The 23,976-nt window shown below is 47.6% G+C and overlaps 1 protein-coding gene across 4 annotated transcripts in view; it reads left to right on the top strand.

Moving 5' to 3' along the window:
• The first annotated feature begins 1,355 nt into the window (after positions 1-1,355).
• STX2 (syntaxin 2) overlaps positions 1,356-23,976 on the top strand; it is a 43,542-nt gene continuing 20,921 nt past the window's right edge. Inside the window, exons 1-3 of one of the 4 annotated variants that reach the window (XM_059040039.2) lie at positions 1,356-1,535; positions 13,157-13,231; positions 18,030-18,129. In XM_059040039.2, the coding sequence (XP_058896022.1) occupies positions 1,506-1,535; positions 13,157-13,231; positions 18,030-18,129 (205 nt within the window). In that variant the 5' untranslated portion in view covers positions 1,356-1,505. The remainder of the gene's footprint in view (positions 1,536-13,156; positions 13,232-18,029; positions 18,130-23,976) is intronic. The other 3 variants (XM_059040038.2, XM_067014796.1, XM_067014797.1) reach the window with 3 other exon arrangements.

Below are 23,976 nucleotides of genomic sequence, written 5' to 3'. Positions count from 1 at the left end.
CAAAAGACACCTATTCAAGGAGGTCGTAAAGAATTTAACCTTGTCCAAAAAGAAGTCCGTCCTTTGCTCTCACTCCTAGAATTAGTATTTGTTTGCCTGGGGGCCTTTGGACTAGCCAGATAGCGACAATGTGATTTAGGATGGGACTTTTGGGTTACATGGGTACAGGTCAACCTGTAGACTTAGATCAACCAGGTGGGTAACCAATCAATCAGTCATGCCTATGCAATGGAGCCCCAATAAAAACTCAGAATTTGGTGGCTTGGGTGAGATTTCCTGGTTGGCGACTTCGTGTATATTGACATACATCAATGCTTGAAAGTAATGTGCCCTGACTGCGCAAGAAGACAACAGAAGCCTCCCATTTGATGCAACCGTGTCCCCCCCACCCCCATGCAACCTCTGCCCTTCGCTGACGTTAATCTGTATCCTTCCCCCGTGATAAACCCTGTCAGCACTGCAGTTTTTAGTGAATTCTGAGTCCCTCCAGTGAATTATTGAACTTGAGTGTGGTTGGCGGAACCCCGGAACTTGTAGTTGGTGTCAGAAGTGAGAGTGGTCTTGGGGACTGTTCCCTCTAACTTTGTTGGCCTAAACTCTGGCCCCTCTCATGCCCACCTTTCTGATGTAGCCACCCCTCTTTCAGCTCTCTTCCAAGTGTATGCCCCTATTTTCTTTGCTTATTTATTTATCCGCTTCTGTATCCTGTTTCTCCTCTAGAACTGCATCCCAAGGCCTGAGTCCCTGCATATCACCATCCCATGCCATTTTAAGTTATATTCTTTGTTATGTTCGTTAAGCATTATAGGCCTTACTTTATCTCTTGTCCTTTAGTCCCACAAAAGGCTGGTATGAATCCTTAAAGAGAAGGCCTAAATTCAGAATATGCATATGCAAAGCTGCACCCAGCTCATCTCCATAGGCTTGCTAAATTTGTCACCAAATTTACCACGAATTTTTAAAATAAATAAAACGAATGAGAAAACACAAAAACAAAAGCAATCAAGAAGGGTAAAATGTGCATCTAACTGACCAGGCTAAGATGCCGCCAGAACGCAGCTCCGCCGAGCCCGGCCCCTCCGTGGCCGACCCCGCGTTTTCCTCAACAGGCCCCGCCCCTCCACTTTCAGTCAGGTTCCGCCCCTTCCCCCACCAGGTCCTGTCCCTGTCCCGGCCTAAGAGGCCCCGCCTCTTTCCCCTCTCTGGCCGGCCCCTTCCCTCCCCGATAGTCCCCGCCCACCCCGCCAAGGCCCCGCCCCTCCCGGCGGGCCCCGCCCCTCGGGCCGCGGCATTCCCGCAGGAAGGCTCCCGCCGTCTGCGTGGGCCTGGGCGCGGCGCGGGCCGGGCGTACGCAGAGCGCGCCGGCGCGGTTGCCGTGGCAGCGCCGGCGGAGGGGAAGACGACCGGCGGGCTGAGGCGGCGGCAGGGCCCCCGAGAGTTCGCTGCTAGCCGGAGGCGGCGCCGGGCAGGCCTGAGCGGCGGCGCGCGGCGCCCGGCCCGCGGGGATGCGGGACCGGCTGCCGGACCTGACGGCGGTGAGCGGCGGGCGGGCGAGCGGGCGGATAGCGGTTCGGGCCGGGAGCGCTGGGGCCGTGGGCATGGGCCGGGGCCTGGCGGGAGGGGGTCTCGGGCCGGGCTGGGGGCGGGGGCGCGGGGGCGGGCGGGAAAAGGAGACCAGGTCGTGGGGCGCCGGCCGGTCGGGGCGGCCTAGCGGGTGGGGTCGGGGCGGGGGCGCAGGGCTCCCCCAGCCCGCAGCGCCCCGCGTGGGTCGCCGTCCCCCAGTCTCCCGGACGCCCCGACGGCCCAGAGGCGGGCACTGTTCTGCCCTAGCTTCCGCGCGGGGGGAAAACAGCTTTTGAAAGGGCGTCTCAGGGCTGGACCTCGAACCCCTTTTCTGAGCTAGGCTCTGCCGCTTCTCCAGCTTGATTCGTTCCCTGGAGTCACTCCATCCTGTTGCCTGGTTTGAATCCTTGCACAGCACTCAGCACGACCAGAAATTACTTGCTGAATTATGGTCCGTCCCACCCTAGTGGGTGTCAGCTCTTGGGGCGCAGGACTTGTCCCCTCGCCCCCTGTCTTGTCCCTGGGGTCTAAGACGGGTCCCCGCGCGGTGGGAGTGAACGCACCTGACGCGCCTCTGTTGGGGGGGCCTTGCAGGGCTGGATGCTGGGAGCGAGCGGCGCCTTTTGTTCCCCTGTAAATAGTTTGCTTTGTGCTTGTTTACTGCTAGTAAGCCCAGCTAGTGGAGCGTGTAGGTGCTCAGTGAGTAGCGACAGCAAATTACCGATTTTTTAAATTAAGAGAACAGTGTTTTGTTCACTTAGGCGTTGGACTAGTGTTTGATGCATTCCACAGACAACACTGTGAATGAGATGGTGACGTTGAAACTGCAGTGGATATTTATAGTGTGGGAGAGTTGAAAAATTTTAGGCCAACAGAATTAATTCTTTTTCTTTAAAAATATTCAATACAAGTACTAATTGTGCTGAACGTTTGCATTTTGTTTCCCAGTGCACAGAATCCCTGGCAGCCTCAGACCTGCGCTAGGCCCACGGCCCTAAGGCATCCATTGAATGTCATGAATTAACTTCTCTTCTTTGCTTCTAGAATGGATCTAGCTGTGCCCCAGGCTTAGGAAGTAGAGAGAATAGTCAGATTATTATCTGTGTTCTGTCAGCCAGATGAGGAATCTTAGTTCAGAAAGGCAGTGAATTATTCATTCTTAAGATTATGGAAATTATGCTTTTACAGTCGTCCACAGAAAGTTTCTTCATAGTGATTTTTCTTTCCTTCCCTTTTTGTTAACGGTCAGGCACTTTGACCTCTGCACTTTGCAGGTCGGCCTCGTGTGAAGCAGCAAATTACTGTTCTGTTATCTCACTCAAGGGAGTATCTTTCCTTGTTAGAATTAGAAGCTCAAATATTTGTTAAATGAAGAAATGACGAATGTATCATGAGAGGATAGCCAAATTTATGAATGTTGGGGAATAGTAGAAAAGATCTGTCAGTGTAATATGTGACAAGCTTTTCTTGGCTTGATTAGCAAAAAATAAAGAAGACAGTTATTTATTACTCTTCAGTGTATGCGTATTTCAGCTCTTATGGCAACAGTGTTGGTAAGAACATGTTTTGATCTAGAATTTTAGAGCAAGAAGTGACCTTTTCTGGTCCAATATCATCTTGCTGTAGATGAAGACTAAGCAGCTGTAGAGCAAATTAGCAGAAGTTTCTATGTCTGGAGTTGTCGAATCTTGGGCAGAGAATTTTTAAACCTCTCTAAACTTCACTTTTCCTGTATATAAAGTGGGGATAATAACATCTTTCTTGTCTACTCTCATGGAAGAAGCTGTGGAACATAAAATTATCTGTTGTGTGTGCCACTCTGGGAGAAGGTGGGAGAGAGAAAATGGTCTGTAATTACAAGTGCTCTTAATATTTATTAGTTTTTAAAAATGTTTTCAGGAAGTTATAAAAAGGAACCTTGTCCCTGGCATAAAATATTAAGTTAAAATTGAATCTAACATAGTTAAAGTTTAATAACTTTTAATATTTAAAAACTTGTCTGAAAATTATCAGATATAAAAGTTAATTTTTTTTTTCAGGAAATATGTCCTTTCCAAGTAGTTCTTGGAGAAGTTGACTGTCCTTTCACAACCATGTTTCTAAATGGCTGGTGTTTTTTCCTAGGTAAAGTTTAATATTTAATTTTGGTAGTTAAAATGTCTGTGATGTCCACATTGACAAAATATTTGTGATGCCTTCTAAAGATTCCTTTATTAGCTGCTAAGGATTCCTCCTGAGAAAAAGATTCCTACTGATAACTATTCAGAAAGGACTTAAAAGTTAGTTTGTTCAATACAGTTTGTCAAATATGGAGTTAGCTGCTTCTAAGCAGTGATTCTCTTTTTGAGCAGCCAATTCATCTGGGTGCAGAAAGCTTAAGTGACTTGCCCAAGATTTCCTAAACTCTAAATCCAGAAAGATGTTTCTGGTTTATAAAAAAATAAAAGGACCACCCACCCATTGAGCAGGCACTGGAGTGTGCCAGTGCTCTACGAGGTAACGTGCTCGGTGCAGGGGACACCTGGGAAGGGAACTGGGTGTGTGCGGTGGGTGTGCACAGCCCAGGGAAGGAAGAGTGAAGAAGCAGAAGGAAATACTGTTTAGGAAATAAGTCAATCAGAACGGAATTGCTGTCCTGTAAGATAATGACCCCAAATATATTTTGATTACCTTTAAGAAAAGTTTGCAAATGCAAATGGCTACATTTATTATAGTTAAAAATAGAAAAATTGCAAATTTCAACTGTGGGAATTTGCAGGCTAATAAATATAAACACACAGTAGCTATGTGGTATTCATTAGTAGCTGCATGAGAAAATTACCTTTTTAAAAACATTTTATTGAAGTATAGTTGATTTACAATGTTGTGTTTAATTTCTGCTATACAGCAAAGTGACTCAGTTATACATATATATATTCTTTTTCATATTCTTTTCCATTATGGTTTATCACAGGATGTTGAATATAGTTCCCTGTGCTGTACAGTAGGACCTTGTTGTTTGTTGAGAAAATTACTATTTTTTATTTTTAACATCTTTATTGGAGTATAATTGCTTTACAATGGTGTGTTAGTTTCTGCTTTATAACAAAGTGAATCAGTTATACATATACATATGTTCCCATATCTCTTCCCTCTTGTGTCTCCCTCCCTCCCACCCTCCCTATCCCATCCCTCTAGGTGGTCACAAAACACCGAGCTGATCTCCCTATGCTATGCGGCTGCTTCCCACTAGCTATCTAGTTTACGTTTGGGAGTGTATATGTGTCCATGCCACTCTCACTTTGTCACAGCTTACCCTTCCCCCTCCCCATATCCTCAAGTCCATGCTCTAGTAGGTCTATGTCTTTATTCCCATCTTACCCCTAGGTTCTTCATGACATTTTTTGTTTTCTTAGATTCCATATATATGTGTTAGCATACGGTATTTGTTTTTCTCCTTCTAACTTCACTCTGTATGACAGACTCTAGGTCTATCCACTTCACTACAAATAACTCAATTTCGTTTCTTTTTATGGCTGAGTAATATTCCATTGTATATATGTGCCACATCTTCTTTATCCATTCATCTGTTGATGGATACTTAGGTTGCTTCCATGTCCTGGCTATTGTAAATAGAGCTGCAATGAACATTTTGGTACATGACTCTTTTTGAATTATGGTTTTCTCAGGGTATATGCCCAGGAGTGGGATTGCTGGGTCGTATAGTAGTTCTATTTGTAGTATTTTAAGGAACCTCCATACTGTTCTCCATAGTGGCTGTATCAATTTACATTCCCACCAGCAGTGCAAGAGTGATCCCTTTTCTCCACACCCTCTCTAGCATTTATTGTTTCTAGATTTTTTGATGATGGCCATTCTGACTGGTGTGACATGATATCTCATTGTAGTTTTGATTTGCATTTCTCTAATGATTAGTGATGTTGAGCATTCTTTCATGTGTTTGTTGGCAATCTGTATATCTTCTTTGGAGAAATGTCTGTTTAGGTCTTCTGCCCATTTTTGGACTGGGTTGTTTGTTTTCTTGATATTGAGCTGCATGAGCTGCTTGTAAATTTTGGAGATTAATCCTTTGTCAGTTGCTTCATTTGCAAATATTTTCTCCCATTCTGAGGGTTGTCTTTTTGTCTTGTTTATGGTTTCCTTTGCTGTGCAAAAGCAGTTAAGTTTCATTAGGTGCCATTTGTTTATTTTTGTTTTTATTTCCATTTCTCTAGGAGGTGGGTCAAAAAGGATCTTGCTGTGATTTATGTCATAGAGTGTTCTGCCTATGTTTTCCTCTTAAGAGTTTGATATTGTCTGGCCTTACATTTAAGTCTTTAATGCATTTTGAGTTTATTTTTGTGTATGGTGTTAGGGAGTGTTCTAATCTCATACTTTTACATGTAGCTGTCCAGTTTTCCCAGCACTACTTATTGAAGAGGCTGTCTTTTCTCCACTGTATATTCTTGCCTCCTTTATCAAAGGTAAGGTTACCATATGTGCGTGGGTTTATCTCTGGGCTTTCTATCCTGTTCCATTGATCTATATTTCTGTTTTTGTGCCAGTACCATACTGTCTTGATTACTGTAGCTTTGTAGTATAGTTGGAAGTCAGGGAGCCTGATTCCTCCAGCTCCATTTTTCGTTCTCAGGATTGCTTTGGCTGTAAGGGGTCTTTTGTGTTTCCATACAAATTGTGAAATTTTTTGTTCTAGTTCTGTGAAAAATGACAGTGGTAGTTTGATAGGGATTGCATTGAATCTGTAGATTGCTTTGGGTAGTAGAGTCATTTTCACAGTGTTGATGCTTCCAATCCAAGAACATGGTATATCTCTCCATCTATTTGTATCATCTTTAATTTCTTTCATCAGTGTCTTATAATTTTCTGCATACAGGTCTTTTGTCTCCTTAGGTAGGTTTATTCCTAGATATTTTATTCTTTTTGTTGCATTGGTAAATGGGAGTGTTTTCTTAATTTCACTTTCAGATTTTTCATCATTAGTGTATAAGAATGCCAGAGATTTCTGTGCATTAATTTTGTATCCTGCTACTTTACCAAATTCATTGATTAGCTCTAGTAGTTTTCTGGTAGCATCTTTCGGATTCTCTATGTATAGTATCATGTCATCTGCAAACAGTGACAGCTTTACTTCTTCTTTTCCGATTTGGATTCCTTTTATATCTTTTTCTTCTCTGATTGCTGTGGCTGGAACTTCCAAAACTATGTTGAATAAAAGTGGTGAGAGTGGGCAACCTTGTCTTGTTCCTGATCTTAGTGGAAATGGTTTCAGTTTTTCACCATTGAGGACGATGCTGGCTGTGGGTTTGTCATATATGGCCTTTATTATGTCGAGGAAAGTTCCGTCTATGCCTGCTTTCTGCAGGGTTTTTATCAGAAATGGGTGTTGAATTTTGTTGGAAGCTTTCTTTGCATCTATTGAGATGATCATATGGTTTTTGTCCTTCAGTTTGTTAATATGGTGTATCACGTTGATTGATTTGCGTATACTGAAGAATCTTTGCATTCCTGGAATAACCCCACTTGATTATGGTGTATGATCCTTTTAATGTGCTGTTGGATTCTGTTTTTGCTAGTATTTTGTTGAGGAATTTTGCATCTATGTTCATCAGTGATATTGGCCTATAGTTTTCTTTCTTTGTGACATCTTTGTCTGGTTTTGGTATCACGGTGATGGTGGCCTCATAGAATGAGTTTGGGAGTGTTCCTCCCTCTGCTGTATTTTGGAAGAGTTTGAGAAGAATAGGTGTTAGCTCTTCTCTAAATGTTTGATAGAATTCACCTGTGAAGCCATCTGGTCCTGGGCTTTTGCTTGTTGGAAGATTTTTAATCACAGTTTCAATTTCAGTGCTTGTGATTGGTCTGTTAATATTTTCTATTTCTTCCTGGTTCAGTCTTGGCAGCTTGTGCATTTCTAAGAATTTCTCCATTTCTTCCAGGTTGTCTATTTTATTGGCATAGAGTTGCTTGTAGTAGTCTCTCGTGATCTTTTGCATTTCTGCAGTGTCAGTTGTTACTTCTCCTTTTTCATTTCTAATTTTGATTTGAGTCTTCTCCCTTTTTTTCTTGATGAGTCTGGCTAATGGTTTATCAATTTTGTTTATCTTATCAAAGAGCCAGCTTTTAGTTTTATTGATCTTTGCTATCGTTTCCTTCATTTCTTTTTCATTTATTTCTGATCTGATCTTTATGATTTCTTTCCCTCTGCTAACTTTGGGGGGTTTTTTGTTCTTCTTTCTCTAATTGCTTTAGGTGCAAGGTTAGGTTGTTTATTTGAGATGTTTCCTGTTTCTTAAGGTAGGATTGTATTGCTATAAACTTCCCTCTTAGAACTGCTTTTGCTGCATCCCATAGGTTTTGGGTCATTGTGTCTCCATTGTCATTTGTTTTTAGGTAGAAAATTACTGTTTTTAATACCTGGGTTCATGGTGATGAATTGCAAGTAAAATTTATGTATGTATGTATGTATTTATTTATTTTTGGCTGCACTGGGTTTTTGTTGCTGCGCACAGGCTTTTCTCTAGTTGCGGCGAGTGGGGACTTCTCACTGCGGTGGCTTCTCTTGTTGCAGAGCACAGGCTCTAGGCATGCGGGCTTCAGTAGTTGTGGCACACAGGCTTAGTTGCTCTGTGGCATGTGTGATCTTCCCAGACCAGGGATCGAACCCATGTCCCCTGTATTGGCAGGTGGATTCTTAACCACTGTGCCACCAGGGAAGTCCCACCAGTATAATTTTTTAAGCAGCAGGAAAAACTGCCCAGATGTTTTTAAGGTTCTTTTTTGGCAGCTCAGATTGCACACACAGTGCAGATTGTTACTTAGTAAAGTTTCAGGTTCCAGTTATAAAATAAAAACATTTTTTTCTAAGTACTTCACTGAAACTTAAAATACTGAGAATTTCATAACACATGTATAATTTAATGTATGACTATATCTATAATTTTGAATATGTTTATGGTTTAGAATTTCATAATTTACTAAATCCTGTATCATCATACAGACAGTTCCCACAGTTGGAATCTACATAGCTTCTCCAGGAACGAAAATAAATATCTCTTTGTATACAAAATAAAAGAGCAAAGCCTGTACATTTCCACAGGTTAGTTACTTCTTGTTTTTAACTTCCAGTCTATTCATTCTGAAAGTAAGGAATAGAGATCCTAAGCGATAACCGGCGGCGCCCTCACTCCCGCAGATTGCCTTGTTCAGTCTCTGCTGTTCCCCCGTGCCCTTCCGCCCCGGCCCTTGCACACGCTGCTCCATGTGTGTCTCTCTCCCCGTTTCTTTGCCGGCCCCGCCCCTTCTTCAGGCCTCGGTTCAGGCATCAGCACCAGGAAGTCTTCCCGCCCTCCTTCCCCTTGGGTCCCCGGATATCTTCCTGTCTGCGCATCTGAACACACACGAGGTCCTGTTTTCTTCCTGTGCCCTCCGCCAGACTCTGCACCGTTTCCAGGGCAGAGGTGTGCTTTCAGGTTTGCCCTGAAGCCTCAGGATTCTGCACGGAGCCCCTGCTAGGTGTGTTTGCTTTGGAAAATGCCCAGGGTTAGGAAGATGCAGATGACAGTGGACTCTGTTGTCTTCAAGGCTCTCTGGGTTGCGAGGGACAGAAACCCCTTAGGTAAAACAGAAAAGGGAGATTGATTAAAGGGTAGAATGGGGCCTCAGACTCAGGGCGGGCTGTGCCTTGAGACCTCATGAGGGGATGGAACCAGGGCCCGCGAGCAACCAAGACCGCCTCTGTCCTTGACTTTCGTCTGCCGTGCTGCTTCTCACTGTGTGTGTCTGTGTCTTTGTTTTCTGGTTTCTCTGTCCTTCTGTGTGTGCTTTCTCTCTGCTCCACCCCCACCTCTGTCTCGTCTCTCTGCTCCTCATTCATTCCTTCAGCTGGTCTCTACTGAGGGGCTGCTACGTGCCAGGCACTGTTTCAGGCGTCAGTTATGACAAGACCCTTGACGTCCTTGCTCCCCTGAAGCGTGTCATTGGGAAGGGGACAAGAAACAGCTAATTCAAATGTGGGATTGTAGTTCCTTAACCAGGAATCGAACCCGGGCCCCCTGCAGTGGAAGCACGGAAGCCCCCAACCACTGGACAGCCAGGGGAGTCCCTAAAGAGCATTGTTTTGGTAGTCATTTCTTTGTTTCTTTTTTCATGAATGGAAAAAGAAGCTAAGACAGTATTACTGGGTCTGTTTCCTAATGTCAGGTAATTCTGAGAATTCCAGATAGAACTAAGAAATAGAAGTAAAGTTTAAAAATGAGAAGGAAAAAAGAAGACATTAGAGGAAACAGATTCCAAGTCATTGGCCCCCTCTTGGTCTGCAGGTACAGAAACAAATGATTTACAGGAAGCGAATGACTGAATAAAGGTCACGCATGACACGTGGGCTTCAGCGGTGAGGCAGAATTGAGTTTCTTTGGTAACTGTTTGTTCGCCGCCTCCTGCACGGAGTGTGGTCCGTGTGTGATGTGATAGTAAAATGACTGACTTCCTGAAGGGAGAGTGTCGTGTTGGAAACCGTCCCTCCCCGAGCCTGGAAATGAGTAAGTGTCTTTCCCGGAGCAGGTGAAGTCGTGAGCTTAGGTTTGTGACCGACCGACCGACTGACCCACACACACAACAGGCATCTCCGTGTGGGCTTCGCCTCGAGGTGGTCTAGTGCCCGGGGTTAGGGGTGGGGCTGGGGGCCGTGCCGGGGAAGCTAGACAGCTGTGGACTGACCTTCGTTCAACCCCTGCGATGGACCCGTCGAGGGCCCAGTATGTCATTCCTTACACTTTTGTGCGTGTTTGTCATTTTCCACGGCAGACAGTGAAACAGGCCGAACGCCGAGGCCTCTGAGACCCGCGAGTGGCTGTCAGCGGGGTGAGATGTGCGCCCCCGGCCCCGGGGAATCCCAGCCCTGCTAGGCCACGTTCACGGTCACTCTCTCCCCTCCCCCATTGAATCTGCAGGGAGTTGGCTACTTACAGTTCAGTCCCTTGAGCCCTATGAGCGCCCCAGCTGAGAAGCGACCGGGTGGGGCGCGGGGAGGGCAGTGACGTGCGGGGCCACTCGAGGAGCGCGTGGTGTCCAAGGCCTTCGCGAGGCCGCCCTGCCCAGCCCGGAGCCCGGAGCCCGGAGCTCGGAGCTAGGACAGCTGGGAGGCCGGCTTTGCCTGGAGGACCCTTTCTTCTGGGAGGAGGGCGGGGGCGGGGCAGGGGCGGGGTTCAGAGCAAAAGGGCGTGGGCAGGAGTCAGAGGGGGCAGGGCGGCCTTCCCTTGGAGCCTCGGCCCCTCCTGGCAGAGGTCGGGTTGTGAAGTGACGCAAGTGGGTGTGGGAGGTGAGTTACACATCGTTCCCCGGTGGTGACTGTGAGCTGGAGGAGAGGGCAGCTCTTGCCGTTGGGGGGTGAGCGCAGTGTGGGTTCTGTGAGGTCGAACCCAGCTGGTGCCCAAAGAGGCTGGGTGCTCAGCCGTCCGCGGGGTGCTGTGTGCATGAAGTGGGGATGCTCGCAGGCCTTGGGCGGCGCTGCAGGACCGGTGGGACAGCGCGCACCCCGAGCCCTCCTGCCGCCCCGTGCCCTGGAGCGCGGTACCCAGTAGCAGCCGTCTTTCACTTCAGGTGCCCTGCGAGCCCGGAGAAGAGCACTGCGGAGTTGGCGGGTGGGTCTGCACGTGACTTTCTGTCGCTTGTTAGCCAATTGCCGATCTGCCTTTAAGTGCTTTTTTGCTCGGAATTAAGAGCATGGACCAGAAATGATTTTAAGAGCCTTTATTGGGGTATGCATGCCCTGGGAAAATAATGCCCTTCCGAAACCCACAGCCCCGCCTCTGGGGGAGGGGACGGGATGGGTGTTGTCCCCACCTCGTCGCAGGTTAGAACCCAGATATGCAACTCCTGGTAGGTACAGGGTTCTTTCCTCCGGACAGTGCTGTTCACAGGCTGCAGAGTTCAGAGGAGAGTCTCAGCACGCTTGATTGGAGAAAGGATGGCGTGAGCGTCCTTGGGCTCTCGTGCCGTGGGCCCGCAGACTGGGGCCTGACCCAGGGAGACGTGCCCTCCCGGCTCTAGAGGCCAGAAGCCAGGGTGTCGCGGGGCCGCACCCTCCCCGAACCTGCGCCAGAGCCCTGCCTTGCCTCTCTCACCTTCCCGTGCGGGTGGCGGCCCTCGGGGGTCCTTGGCTTGTAGATGCGTCGCTGTCATCACGGGCCTCCTCCCCTGTGCCTCTCTGTCTCTTCTCATAAGGACGCGAGTCACGTTGGGTTAAGGGCCCACGCTGCTCCAGCGTGACCTCATCTTGACTGACTGCATCTTCACTTACCCTTTTTCCAAATACGGGTCCCAGGCTGAGGTCCTGGGGGGTTGCAACATCTGTGTTTAGGGGGACGCAGTTGAACCTGTAGTGCTCGCCCTGTTAGCGGAGCTCATAAAACGTTCTCAGTGGCAGCGCTGCCTGACTGCAGGCATCTTTCCCCGCAGCTGGCGCCTGTGAGAGCAGGGTCCCTCAGCCCTGAGAGGTGCCCGGGGACTCCGGCCCGCAGCTGAGGGAGCCTCTGCCAGAGTCCTGTGTAGGTGGGTCTCTGCTTTTCCCTCCGAGACCGCCCCACAGCTGTCCCAGCGCGAGGTGTCGCCTGGTGACGACACGTTCTTCACGGTCCTCTGGTAAAAGCCCCTTGTGTGAGGGAGCTCGGGCCTCCCTTACAGGAACACGCCTCTTCTCCCTTGCCCTCCTGGATTGTCTCGTGGAGAGGAGGCCCTGGGGTAAGGCAGGTGCCCAAGCCTTCCCTGGGGTGGTGAGAGATTATTGTTGATTTTTAGGCCAAATCGATTTGCCTTAGCGAGGGCCCTGGATGGTGCAGAGGGAGGCTGTGTTGTGCTTTCTTGACACATTTATTAAATTTTGTAGATGCTTTTCTAGCTAAATTTAGTGGAATCTTGTTTTCACATTATACTTGAGTTGTAGATCAGTAGAGCCACACTTCAGACTTTCCGTGGTTAAAGACTCTGATTTCACGAGGGTTGAGAGAATCCCTGAAATCCGTGGCCGCCTCGGCTCTCGCAGGGTTTCAGCTGAGCTGACTCACCCCGCGTGTCCTCGGGGAGACAGTTCCTGACAGTTCCCTCCTCTGTATTCTGACAGGTGTCTTTCCCGAGTCCCCAGCTCTCGCTGGTGGATGCTGTGTCACACGTCCTTGACAAACACTGTGTGATTTGGATACCAGGTCCTGGGTTCTGACGTTGTCTCCTGTCCCCTGTGGCTGTAGACGGAGGTCACTTTCGTCCCAGGAGAGACTTTCCACCGTTAGGTCCTTCTGCCTCCCTCGAGGGGTGGGGAACCCAGCCCGGCAGCATCACCTGGAACTCGTTAGAATGTGACGATGTTCCGGACGTTCTAGGACAGTCACCAGTGTGTGGACTGCCTCACCCCAGCCCCGCTGAGTCAGAGACCCAGCCCTCTAGGCGGAGCTGATGCCCCTCAAGTTGGAGACCCATTGGTCTAGAATAACATCTCCTCATTCTTTATTCTTTAGTGTTATTTTAAACTGATGGTACCTGTTTGTGTCTATGTGGAAAATTTTAAAACCAGAATTTTACATTTTATATTTTTCCATTTTAGTGTAGGAAAAATGATGATGGAGACACAACTGTTGTTATTGAAAAGGACCATTTTATGGATGATTTCTTCCATCAGGTAAGAGCCGTTTAATGAAACCCAGATGGACTTGTTTTCTTTAAACATAGTTGAACTGATGTAACTATGTGCTTGTCGTATTTGAAATAATACCCAAACTAATATTTTAAAAAGTTGGTGTTTGAATTGCAAAAGTCCTCTAGACTTTTTAGTGCTAGGAGAACATTCTTCCTGGAGATGGACTTGTGGGGGTGGTGAGAGCGGTGATCGGGGGTGTGGAGGGCACTTGCGGAGACTGATGCCCACAGGCTGGGGTTCTGGCCCGGCGGGGCTGCTGCTCCCAGGCCCGTGCTGGGGAAGGCGCGTCCGACCTCCGAGCACAGGAAGGCCCCGGGGAGATGCTGCCGTTGCCGGGCCCGTGGCCAGCGGTGTTCTCCAGCCGTGGGGCAGTTTGGTCCTGGGTTGGGGGGAAGGCCTGGGGGCGGTGCCGCCACTCAGCTGGCGGTCGGGTGTGCGCGGTGCACACAGCGAGGCTTCCCTTGCTTTCCCCCTGCAGAACGGCAGTGAGTCCCACGTATCAAAGAGCTCATGTTGCGTATCTCCTAAAATCTTTGATTGAATTTTAAATTCCTCTCCTGAGAAGTTTTCCACCTTTCAGAATACCGGTCTCTAGGTCATATGGACTTCTCTCCTGAGAGGTCTTATCCGAAAGCAAAGATATGATTCTGGCAGCTCTGCTCTGCCGTTGCCATCAGGTAGCACGGCCTTTCTCTGGGCTGTCCGCGTGCAGGCCCGTGACCTTGGATCTGGCCTCACACCTGTCCGTTCCCTTGGGCTTCCCTGCGAGGCCTTTCCCTGTCCCTCTTAGCCCCCCAGGGCTGTTTCTAGGCTGGCATCATGTTTAAATTGTTAGCCCTAAGTCATAGCTGATCAAATTTTGCATAATTTAAAATTTTTGAAATTGAGTCAGAAAACAAATATTTTGACTTTGTTACATATGAAGAAAAGAAATGGGTTCAGTTAATTTTTTAATGATGAAAACTTCATTTGCAGGACTTGCTTTGATTTTGCCGAATCTCGTCTACAAGTTTCAGTTAACTCAAATCTGTTGACAATCTAAACCGGTCTATCAATACGTGGATTTGAAAATATGTAATATGTTAATAAAAAAATATCTTAGAAGTTATCTAAGAAGTTATCCGTTTTCCAGATCCAGTCAGAATTTATTGAATACCTAGTGTAACAACCTGTTCATTGGGTTTCAAGCATTTATGTTAGTTCTTAATCTTACCTAATGGAAAAAACATGAAATTAAATCATTAGCTACAGGAACTTACTTTAAGGTACAAAACAGTTAAGATGGTGGATTTCCAGATTTCGCTTTGGAAATGAGACTCTTTTTACGTCTTTAGCTTACCTACCCGCTTTGTAAAATCATTACTTCTCTGATTTTACCCCCTTTACCTAGATGCTTAATTCTTCCATACCAGTTCTCCGGAAAAACATATTTCTTATTTTAAGAATCGCCCAGCATTAAATGTTGTTCTTGTATTTTATAGAAGAATTATATAAATCACTCAGAGTCATTAAGCTGTAGTAACTTAGCGCTAATGCATTTTGGCTGTGGGTGTCTCAGAGATGCAGACAAAAACGGATGAGTCGTGTTAGGGAGGCTTGAGAGTCATCGATTGTAACATAAGTTCCAGTTTCATTTGTTAAATGGTTGATTTATTTTACAGTTAATTTCCGTGAAATGACTTCTTAGACAGACAGAGAAGCAAATGATGTTTGTTAATACAAACTTTTCCTTAGAAAATGGCATTCAGATCTTACGTATCACACAGAACGTTGCAAAAGGTAGGAATTTTGCGTGTGGCCAGCGTTTGGCGAAGACTAACGTGGCGCGCTGTAATGAGCGGCGGGGGAGCCTTGCCTCCGCCAAGAGGATTTGTAGTTGACGGAGGGGCGGGGGGCCCTGCGTGGTGTGCTTTGTAGGTGTAAAGGGACCTGGCGCCACGGCGACGGTGGCGCTTCCCTCCCGGTCCCGAGCCGGTGGCCCGGCAGTTTTCTTTTCGGACCGTGCTGGGACTTCTGCTGCACAGATACCGGTGGCATGTGTACTGCAGACCCCTCCACGAGGCAAAACAGTGTCTCTCCTCCTTTGTGGCAGATGCGTGCTACTGAACTTACTTCAGAAATGCTGCTTTAGCGATGGCTCGTTGAGATGTAGATCCGCGCACTAAAACCTGCACGATAGAGTAGCAAAGATTTTAAGATTCCGTTTTAATTCTGTGTACTGTTTTTACATGATTAATTAAATTATAAGCGTGTGAAGTATATGAAGTTCTGTAGAAATTGACTGTAAATAAATGGAAATAACACCCAGGCCTAATGAAATAGCTGTTCACTGCTGTATGCAAGCAGAATTCTGTGTTCAACTCTCCTCTAAAACTTTGGTTTTCAAAATGTGCTGTGGGGCTTGGACCCAGTGTCCCTGGGGTCCCTAAGGCCCTTCCGATGAGCTCGTGTGACTGATAACGATCTTCAGAAAAATACCAAGATGTTCACCTCTTTCCGCTCACTCTGTCACGAATGGACAGTGGGGGAGTTTCCCAGAGGCTGCATCAAGCGTGCGATACGGCAACAGGCTAAACACAGAAGCAGGTATCAGAACCAAGATGCCTTCCGTTAAGCGAGAAATCAGATTTGCAGAAAAATGTAGATCACTGCTCGTACTTTTCACCGATTTGTGTGTGGGGCGAAATTCTGCTTTTTCCATAAAAATAGGTTAGTGGTATTAACATGTGTTTTAATTTCCTGCTGCTGCTGAAACAAATTACCACAACCGTAGTGGCTAAACCCAACATACACTTATAGCCTGACAGCTGCAGAGGTCCGAAGCTGAACCGAGCCACTAGGGCTCCCGTCAGGGTGCCGGCAGGGCCACGCCCTCCTGCAGGCTGGGCCGGGAGAGGCTGCGTCCTTCCTTCTCCAGCTTCTGGGGGCACCTGCGTCCTTGGCTCGGGGCCCTTTCCCCCAGCGTCAGGCACCTCACTGCAGCCTCTGCTTCTACTGTCACGTCGCTTTTTTCTAAGTTTGGTCCTGTTGGCTTCTGTTTTATAAGGACTCTTGTGGTTACACTGGAACAACCCAGATAATCCAGGGTCATCTCCCATCTCGACTTTTAACTCATCACACCTGCAAGGCGCCTTTTGCCCCGTAAGGTGACATTCTGAGGATGAGGATGTGGATGTCCACCACGGCATGTGGTGCCCTTGTAATTAACTGTCTTCAGTGAATTAATACATGTCGAAGCTGTTTCTCCACTTTGGGAATTATCCGAAGCGAGCTACAGCCTGCATGAGCCAAGGCTCTTTGGGGTCTTCCGTAACTTTCAGGATTAAAGAGGCCCTGAGACCAAACCCGCGAGAGCCGCTCTAGTCCGTAGGGCTCTTCACGCGGGCATCTCACCTCCCCACTGGGACGTGCGTCCCCGTTGCTCAGAAATCAGGATGATGGGAGAGGATGCCCTCGCACGAGAAGCCTCGCCTCCACTCCTCTCTTCACCTGCTGGTTTTCTCACCTCTCCCCTCGGAAGGTGACCCTTTTCTTAGTTTCTTATTTAGACATCCAAGTGTTTCTTCATGTAAATGTTAACATCTCCAAGTTAATCTCTGCTTATTTTGACCCCTTTCTTGCATCGTTGCTAACATGTATACGTACTGTTCAGCACCTTGTGGGTATTTTTTTTTTTTCCAGCGTGTTTTTCACTTGGTCGTACATCCTGGAGATGTTTCATATCTTTTGTTAGAGTTCCGTAATGTAACCTAACAAGTGCCCTGTTGCTGGGCGTCAGGGTTTTCCTCATCTTTCAAATAGAGAAGTTGTGCTTGGTTTCCTAGGGCCGCACAAACTGAGTGGCTTAAAACAGCACACATTTACCGTCTTCCTCTCTGGAAGCCGGAATTCCAGGCTGGTCCCACCGGGATGAAGCCCCACTGCCAGCAGGACCGCGCGCCCCAGAGGCTCCGGGCAGAGCCCGCTGCCCTGCCTCCCCCACCTCTTGAGCTGCACCCCTGGAGCCCCTCCGCCTGCCAGGCCGGCAGCAGACCATTGTGCCTAACTAGTGTTGCGTGACCGCCTTCTGTCGCCCCATCTCCATCCGCCTCCCTCTTACAAGTACACTTGGGGCCATACTGCGGGCCCACCGGGGGGTCTGGGGTTGGATCTCCCCATCCCAAGACCCTTTGTTTCAGTCACATCTGCAGTTCCCTTTGCCATATAAGGAAACCATCCAAGGTCCCAGGGACTAGGACCTGGACATTTTGGGGGACAGTATTCAGCCTGCCACACTTGTTATGAATCCATCTGGACAGATCTTGCTAATGAATATGTTACATTTTGAAACAAGTAGTGAATAATTTAGACTATCAGAGGCAAAAAATAATGACTAGGACGGCTTGGTCTTGTCAGCTGTCCGTACCTCCCCACGTGAGAATATGACGGTCGGCCTCTTCCGCAGGGTGAGCTCCCTCCGTGACTGCACGGAGGCCTGGCGTTGGCAGTCGATGCTTCTGGCTGCCGTCACCTGTGGTAATACTGGGTCTTGATTGTAAAACTTCCTACAACCAGCAAGGTTTTCCTGGTGGCTGATATTGCCTTAGCCGTAAAGGTAGATATTGTAATATGGCACATTTCCCTTTATTTTTTAAATCAAATGAATGGGAAAAGGTGGTTGTTTCTTTATGTGGTAATTATTCACTTATTTTCCTCTTTTATCCTTCTCTTTTTAGGTAATGGAAAGTGGTAGCAAATGTGAATTTGCCGCAGTGGTGATGACTTTCTGTGTCTCTCCTAGGTTGAGGAGATCAGAAACAGTATAGCTAAAATAGCTCAGTATGTTGAAGAAGTAAAGAAAAACCACAGCATCATTCTTTCTGCACCAAACCCAGAAGGAAGTAAGTTGTTGGTTTTAAAAAGAAGTGTGTCTGTCTGTCTTTCTGTGTGCCTGTCCCTCTTGCTGTCCATAGCACAGGCCTTAGCCTGGAAACACGTGAGACTGAGCTGGGAGCTTGTGAAAAGTGCCGGAGGCGGGTGGGCCACCCCTTGGGCTTCTCGTGCCTCTGGTCTCGATGAGCCAAGGCGTCGGTGTGGTTCTCTACAGCTTCTGCGGGATCTGGTGTTCAGCCGGGGTGAGGGCCACTGATGTGTGATATCCACGAGCATACATGGACGTGGCCTCGCAGAGCTTCGGGGTCACGTCCGTGACTGGGCCTTAGATCCGTATTATGTCCACAGTTAAGCAGGAGGGATAGAATTTTGTGTTTAGGTGAAAGTTAATGAGAGGTTGATTTGGAAAACAATACTTGTTAGAGCAGGTGTAAAGATGAACAGACCAAAGTGATTTTAAGTCTTCAGCAAAGGCTTTTGTGTGGAGTGTGCTGTTCGTAGTGTCTGTTGAGGGCAGCATGTGAGCAAGTGATTTGACGTTGACTGAACATCAGGGCGTTGTTAGTTATAAGGAAGTGTTTCCTTGATCTGCAGTGACAAATTTTGAAAACTTGAAAGGTAAGATGCATCTGGATAAGCTAGAGGCTGCAAATTGGAATCCATACATCATTTGGGGGGATAATTGATATCTTCACAATACCGAGTCTTTCAATTCGTGAAAATGGTCCTTCCCTTTACTTACATCTTCTGTAATTGCTCTCAGTGCTGTTCTGTAGGGTTCTCTGTAGAGGTCTCACACACCTTTCGTGGTAGGTGATGCTTTCTATTTTAATGCGAACAGTGTCTGCTGTAAATTTTGTTTTCTACTTGTTTCCATATGTGGAAATACAGTGGGTTTTGTATGTTGACCTTGTATCCCATTATCTCGCCTAATTACTGAATTCATTTTACTAATTTGCTTGTGGATTCTGTGAGGTTTCTTCTGCACCCAGTCGTGACACCTGTGAATGATCACGGTTGTCCCTCAGTTCTTATGCTTTTTACTTTCAGTTGACTTATTTCACTGACTTTCTGTACAGCATTGAATAGAACTGGTGATGGGAACACGCTTCTTCTCAATCTCAGAGGAAAGTTGAAAGCAACTTTGTTAGGTTATTTGGTGTGGCCTTACATTGAAAAAATAACTTGGTATTAAATTGAAAAAACTCATTTTGAAGATTTTGCGTGTCTTGTAAAATAATGCTCTGGGCGTCTGTAGATGCCCTGTCTTACGATTTAGAAGGATGTTTTCCAAAGTGTGTTTCTGGAGCGTGAATCTCAACAGCTAGTATAGGAAACAAGACTTCTGTGGCCAGATGCAGTCGGAGTCCTCTTCACACCACATCCCCACTTGGAAGGTTACAGAGTAATAAAGGCTCTGAGAAGTCCTGCAATGAAGAAACCTTTGCTTAGTGGAGTGTTTCACAAATGTATTTGCTCACAGAACTTTTTGTGTAACACCTGTTAACATCTTGCTTAATTCTTGGGGAAGTTGAATTTGAATACATACTACTGTATTTTTTTCTTTGGAGAACTTTGCCTCCAAAAAACTTTTGCTGCCGAGTAACAGCAGCTACCACAACGTTGGAGTGAAGTTAGGGCTCTTCATGCTTCGCAGTGGTCCCTTTGGGCGCTGAGTAAGACTGGGGCTTCCTGTCTCTGTTTCACAGCAGGGTGTGAACCAGAACGTAAGAAGGGATGTCTCGCTGCTCCCTGAGTTGGTCTCTGTGAAGAGCAACGCGGTTACTCCTGCCCATGATGCTGGGCCCTAGGAAGTGCCCAGGGTGGGGCAGTGGGTAGTGGGCTGCTGTCCCCCCAGCCCTTTGTCCTGGCGGGTGGGGAGAGGCAAGGTGGAGCTCCGACTCCTGGGTGCCCTCCCTGCCTGGGCTCCTGGGTGGGCCCGCAGAAGGGGTTCCAGAGCACAGTGGCCACCGGGTGGCGCCGCCCCGTGGCCGGGCCCCAGCCCGTTGGCTTCTGCTCCAGATGCAGGGCTTGCTGGTCGGACAGGTCGTTTCATTAACCTCAGTGACAAGAACCCAGAGAAGGATTTGCCTGAGAAGCTAACAGAGGGTCCCTTTACTCTCACTTTTCTTTATTGACTTTACATTTCTGTACTTTCTTTTTTTAACAGGGCCACTGAAAATGTGTAAGTTTCAGGCCCTCCAAAACATGGACCCACCTGGTGGGAGCCTGAAATGTGTGTTATTCAACTTTCTGGGTCTTGCTGGTGATAGTGTTATGGCTGGCATCACCATCAGAGAACGGAGGGGATTTCACTCATCAGTAACATGTCTTGTAGTTCCTTCTTTTCATCCCATGTTTTGGGTGTGGGCCTCCCAGATCGTCACAACCTGTTGCTAGCGTTTTATCTGCCCTTCTTTTCCATCTGCATTGTCACTCTCCTGGGCTGGCCTCTCTCGTCTCTGTCTGAGCTACCACGGTCACATCCGGTTGCCTCCCGTCTCTAAATCCTCCTCCTCCTGTGCGTTTTGTGCTTTTCTGCTGGAGCACACGTTTCAGACTCGCTTGAGAACTGTGTGGTCACCACTGAGTGTAGAAAGCCTCTTCTCCGGTGAGCGGTGGGTTCAAACCCCAGTTCCACCGTGAATTCACTGCTAACCTCGGACAGAGCGCGCCACGTTCCGTGTAAATGCCGACTGCTGCTGTCGTCAGCGTGTTTCCTCCTCATCACCTTGTTTCCACCCCGTCCTTCCTTCTGTTTCCGCGTGAGAGGCGTGTGTCTCCTTTTTAAGGGCAACTGTGGTACGTGGCCTTGAGCCGCCTCTTGCTGTACTTCTGTCCGGGCTCCTGGACCGGAAGGCCGCCCGTCTGCCCGTGCAAGCGCGCCCGCAGCCCTGCCTCGCCCCGTGGCGGCTGTTCCTTCCCGAGAGGCGTCTCGCGGGCCCCCCCTCACCCCGGCTGCGCTGCAGGTCCTGCCGGCAGCCGCAGCCCTGGTCCTTGTCCTCCCTCCTTAGCGTCCAACCCTGCTGACTGGCCGCCCCGCCCCCATCCTCTTCGTCTTTTAAACTTAACCTGTTTTACGTGCTTTATCGTGGGCATTTTGGAAGAAAGCAGAAAGGAAGAAAAAAAACCAACACTCATAACCTGTCCCTTGGTGATAAACACCATTAAAGTTTCGGTAAATATTTTTCTAGCAAAAAAATATGTATAAAACATACACTTTTAAAGAAGTGTACGGGACTTTCCTGGCGTAAAGTGGTTAGAACTTCGCCTTCCGATGTCGTGGGTACGGGTTTGATCCCTGGTCAGGGAGCTAGGATCCCACATGCCTCTCAGCCGAAAAACCAAAACCTAAAAAGAAGCAAAATTGTAACAAATTCAGTAAAGACTTTAAAGATGATCCACATCAGAAGAAAAAAAAATCTTTAAAAAGTGTAGAGTTTGGAGCGCCCAGTGCCTGTTGTCTTACAGCGCGCCTCTTTTGCTGACGGACAGAGCGCTCCAGGCCCCTTTTCCTAACGGCTGCCTGCCTGCTGCCTGGTGGTCTCTGCGGGAGCGGGATGGCCTGGGGCCGGATGGCAGCGTGCCTTTTACTGTTTACAGGTCGCTTGCTCCCAGTGTGTCATGGCTATTGCAGGGACCTCGCATGGTCGTGGTAGTGTCACATATGATTCGTAACTCAGACTTGCTGCTGTGCGGAGCAGCAGGGGCCAGGCTGAACACTGGACAGGTGGAGGCCCGTTCATGCCTTGCGCTGGCTTTGCGAGGCCGGAGCTCCCCTCGGGTGTGTCTGAGAGCTGAGGATGTTGGGCGTTGGAGAGGGAGCGCCCTGAGACTCAGCCAGCTCTGCCGTCCCCGCTGCTGTCCTGAACCGCTGCCCGAGAAGCACCGGGCGAGGCCACAGGCCCACCTAGCGGGCGGGGGGGGGGGGGGGGTGTTCACGGTTACAGACCCCTCCGCCCCGGGCATCCTCGCCTACCTGTGTGTCCTTGAGTACTCGTCAGCTCACCTCTCGGACCAGCATTCCTGGGAACATCATGCTACATCAAGGGACTCGTCCCATTAAATGTTCTTTTCACATTTTTAGTTTGAAAGTTTTCTAATTTATGGGGACGTTGCAATTACGGTACAGTGAAAACTGACGTTCCCTTCACCGAGATTCACCAATTGTTAACATTTCGCCACGTTTGATTTCTTTCTCTTTGTGTATATATGTGTATGCATATGTGTGCGTGTACACACACATTGCACATGTATATATACACACGCATACACACACACACGTTATTTTTGCTGACTCATTTTAGAGTGAGTTGCAGGCCTTGTGACCATCCACTCCTAAGTACGCCAGTGTTGATCTCCTAAGGAGGAGATTCTCTTGTGATTATCTAATTCAGAACATTTGATGTTGATACAAACGCTGTCTAATCCACAGTCCATAGTCTCAGTCAAAAATCATCTTGTTGATATCCTTTATAGCTGTTTTCCCCTCTTTCCAGGGTCCGATCCAGACACCTAGGCAGATAAAGCCTAGACACAAATGCCTTTATTTTTATTTATTTATTTGCCTGCACCGGGTCTTAGTTGCAGCATGCGGGATCTCCGTTGCTCTGTGTGGGATCTTTTAATCGCGGGAGGTGGGATCTAGTTCCCTGACCAGGGATCGAACCTGGGCCCCCTGCATTGGGAGTGCAGAGTCTTAACCACTGCACCACCAGGGAAGTCCCACAGATGCCTTTAGAATTGTCCTGTCTCGGTGGTGAATTGAACCTTTTCCCACAGGAAGGGTCCCTCTCACCTCTGGTGATGCTATGTGCCTTCCTGTCCACTTGCCTGATATCGACAAAGCTCGACCGGATTCTCTGACTAGTGTGTGTGAGCTATCTATTTTCCCATCATTTTTCTTTTCATCTTTCTATATCCTTGTATGTTAGATGTTTCTCTCATCTCTCTTGTAAATAAAATATGGTTGGGTTTTGTCTTTCTGTCCCTTTTGATCATTTTTTGGTCTGTAATTAGCTCTTGTAGTCTGTTTCCTGAAATTATTGATATATTGGGGCTAACATTCATGATCTTCTTTGCCTTTTTATTTTTCTTGCCTGTGCTATGTTACCTTTTCTCTCTTTTTTTTTTATTTTTTTTTAATTTAATTTAATTTAATTTTATTTTATTTTTTTTTTGTGGTATGCGGGCCTCTCACTGTTGTGGCCTCTCCCGTTGCGGGGCACAGGCTCCGGATGCGCAGGCCCAGCGGCCATGGCTCACGGGCCCAGCCGCTCCGCGGCATGTGGGATCTTCCCGGACCGGGGCGCGAACCCGTATCCCCTGCATCGGCAGGCGGATTCTCAACCACTGCGCCACCAGGGAAGCCCCCTTTTCTCTCTTTTAATGCTGCCTTTTGGATTCGTTTTTAAGAATTTTACCCTTCCCCATTAGCTTGCTTCTATATTCTATTTACTACTGTTTTAGTAGTTGTCCTGTAGATCACAGTATGCATTCTTGACTTGTTGAAATCTAATATAAATCTGCATTTTTACTACTTACAAGTAATAGGAGGACTTTAGGAACCTTTAACCCTGTCCTTCCTTATTGCTGTTACCATCATATATGTAGTAGATAAAAATAACATATATTTATATTTTATATATATATATTTTTAAATTAGTTCATTAGTTGATTTTTAAAATTTTGGCTGCGTTGGGTCTTCGCTGCTGCGTGTGGGCTTTCTCTAGTTGCGGCGAGCGGGGGCTACTCTTTATTGCGCTGCGCGGGCTTCTCATTGCAGTGGCTTCTCTTGTTGCAGAGCACGGGCTCCAGAGCACAGGCTCAGTAGTTGTGACGCATGGGCTTAGTTG

The sequence above is a fragment of the Kogia breviceps genome, chromosome 15 (genome assembly GCF_026419965.1).
Source record: "Kogia breviceps isolate mKogBre1 chromosome 15, mKogBre1 haplotype 1, whole genome shotgun sequence".
NCBI classification, from domain to species: Eukaryota; Metazoa; Chordata; class Mammalia; order Artiodactyla; family Physeteridae; genus Kogia; species Kogia breviceps.
Note: the sequence above shows the minus strand (reverse complement) of the source record. Positions and strands in the feature narration are given on the sequence as shown.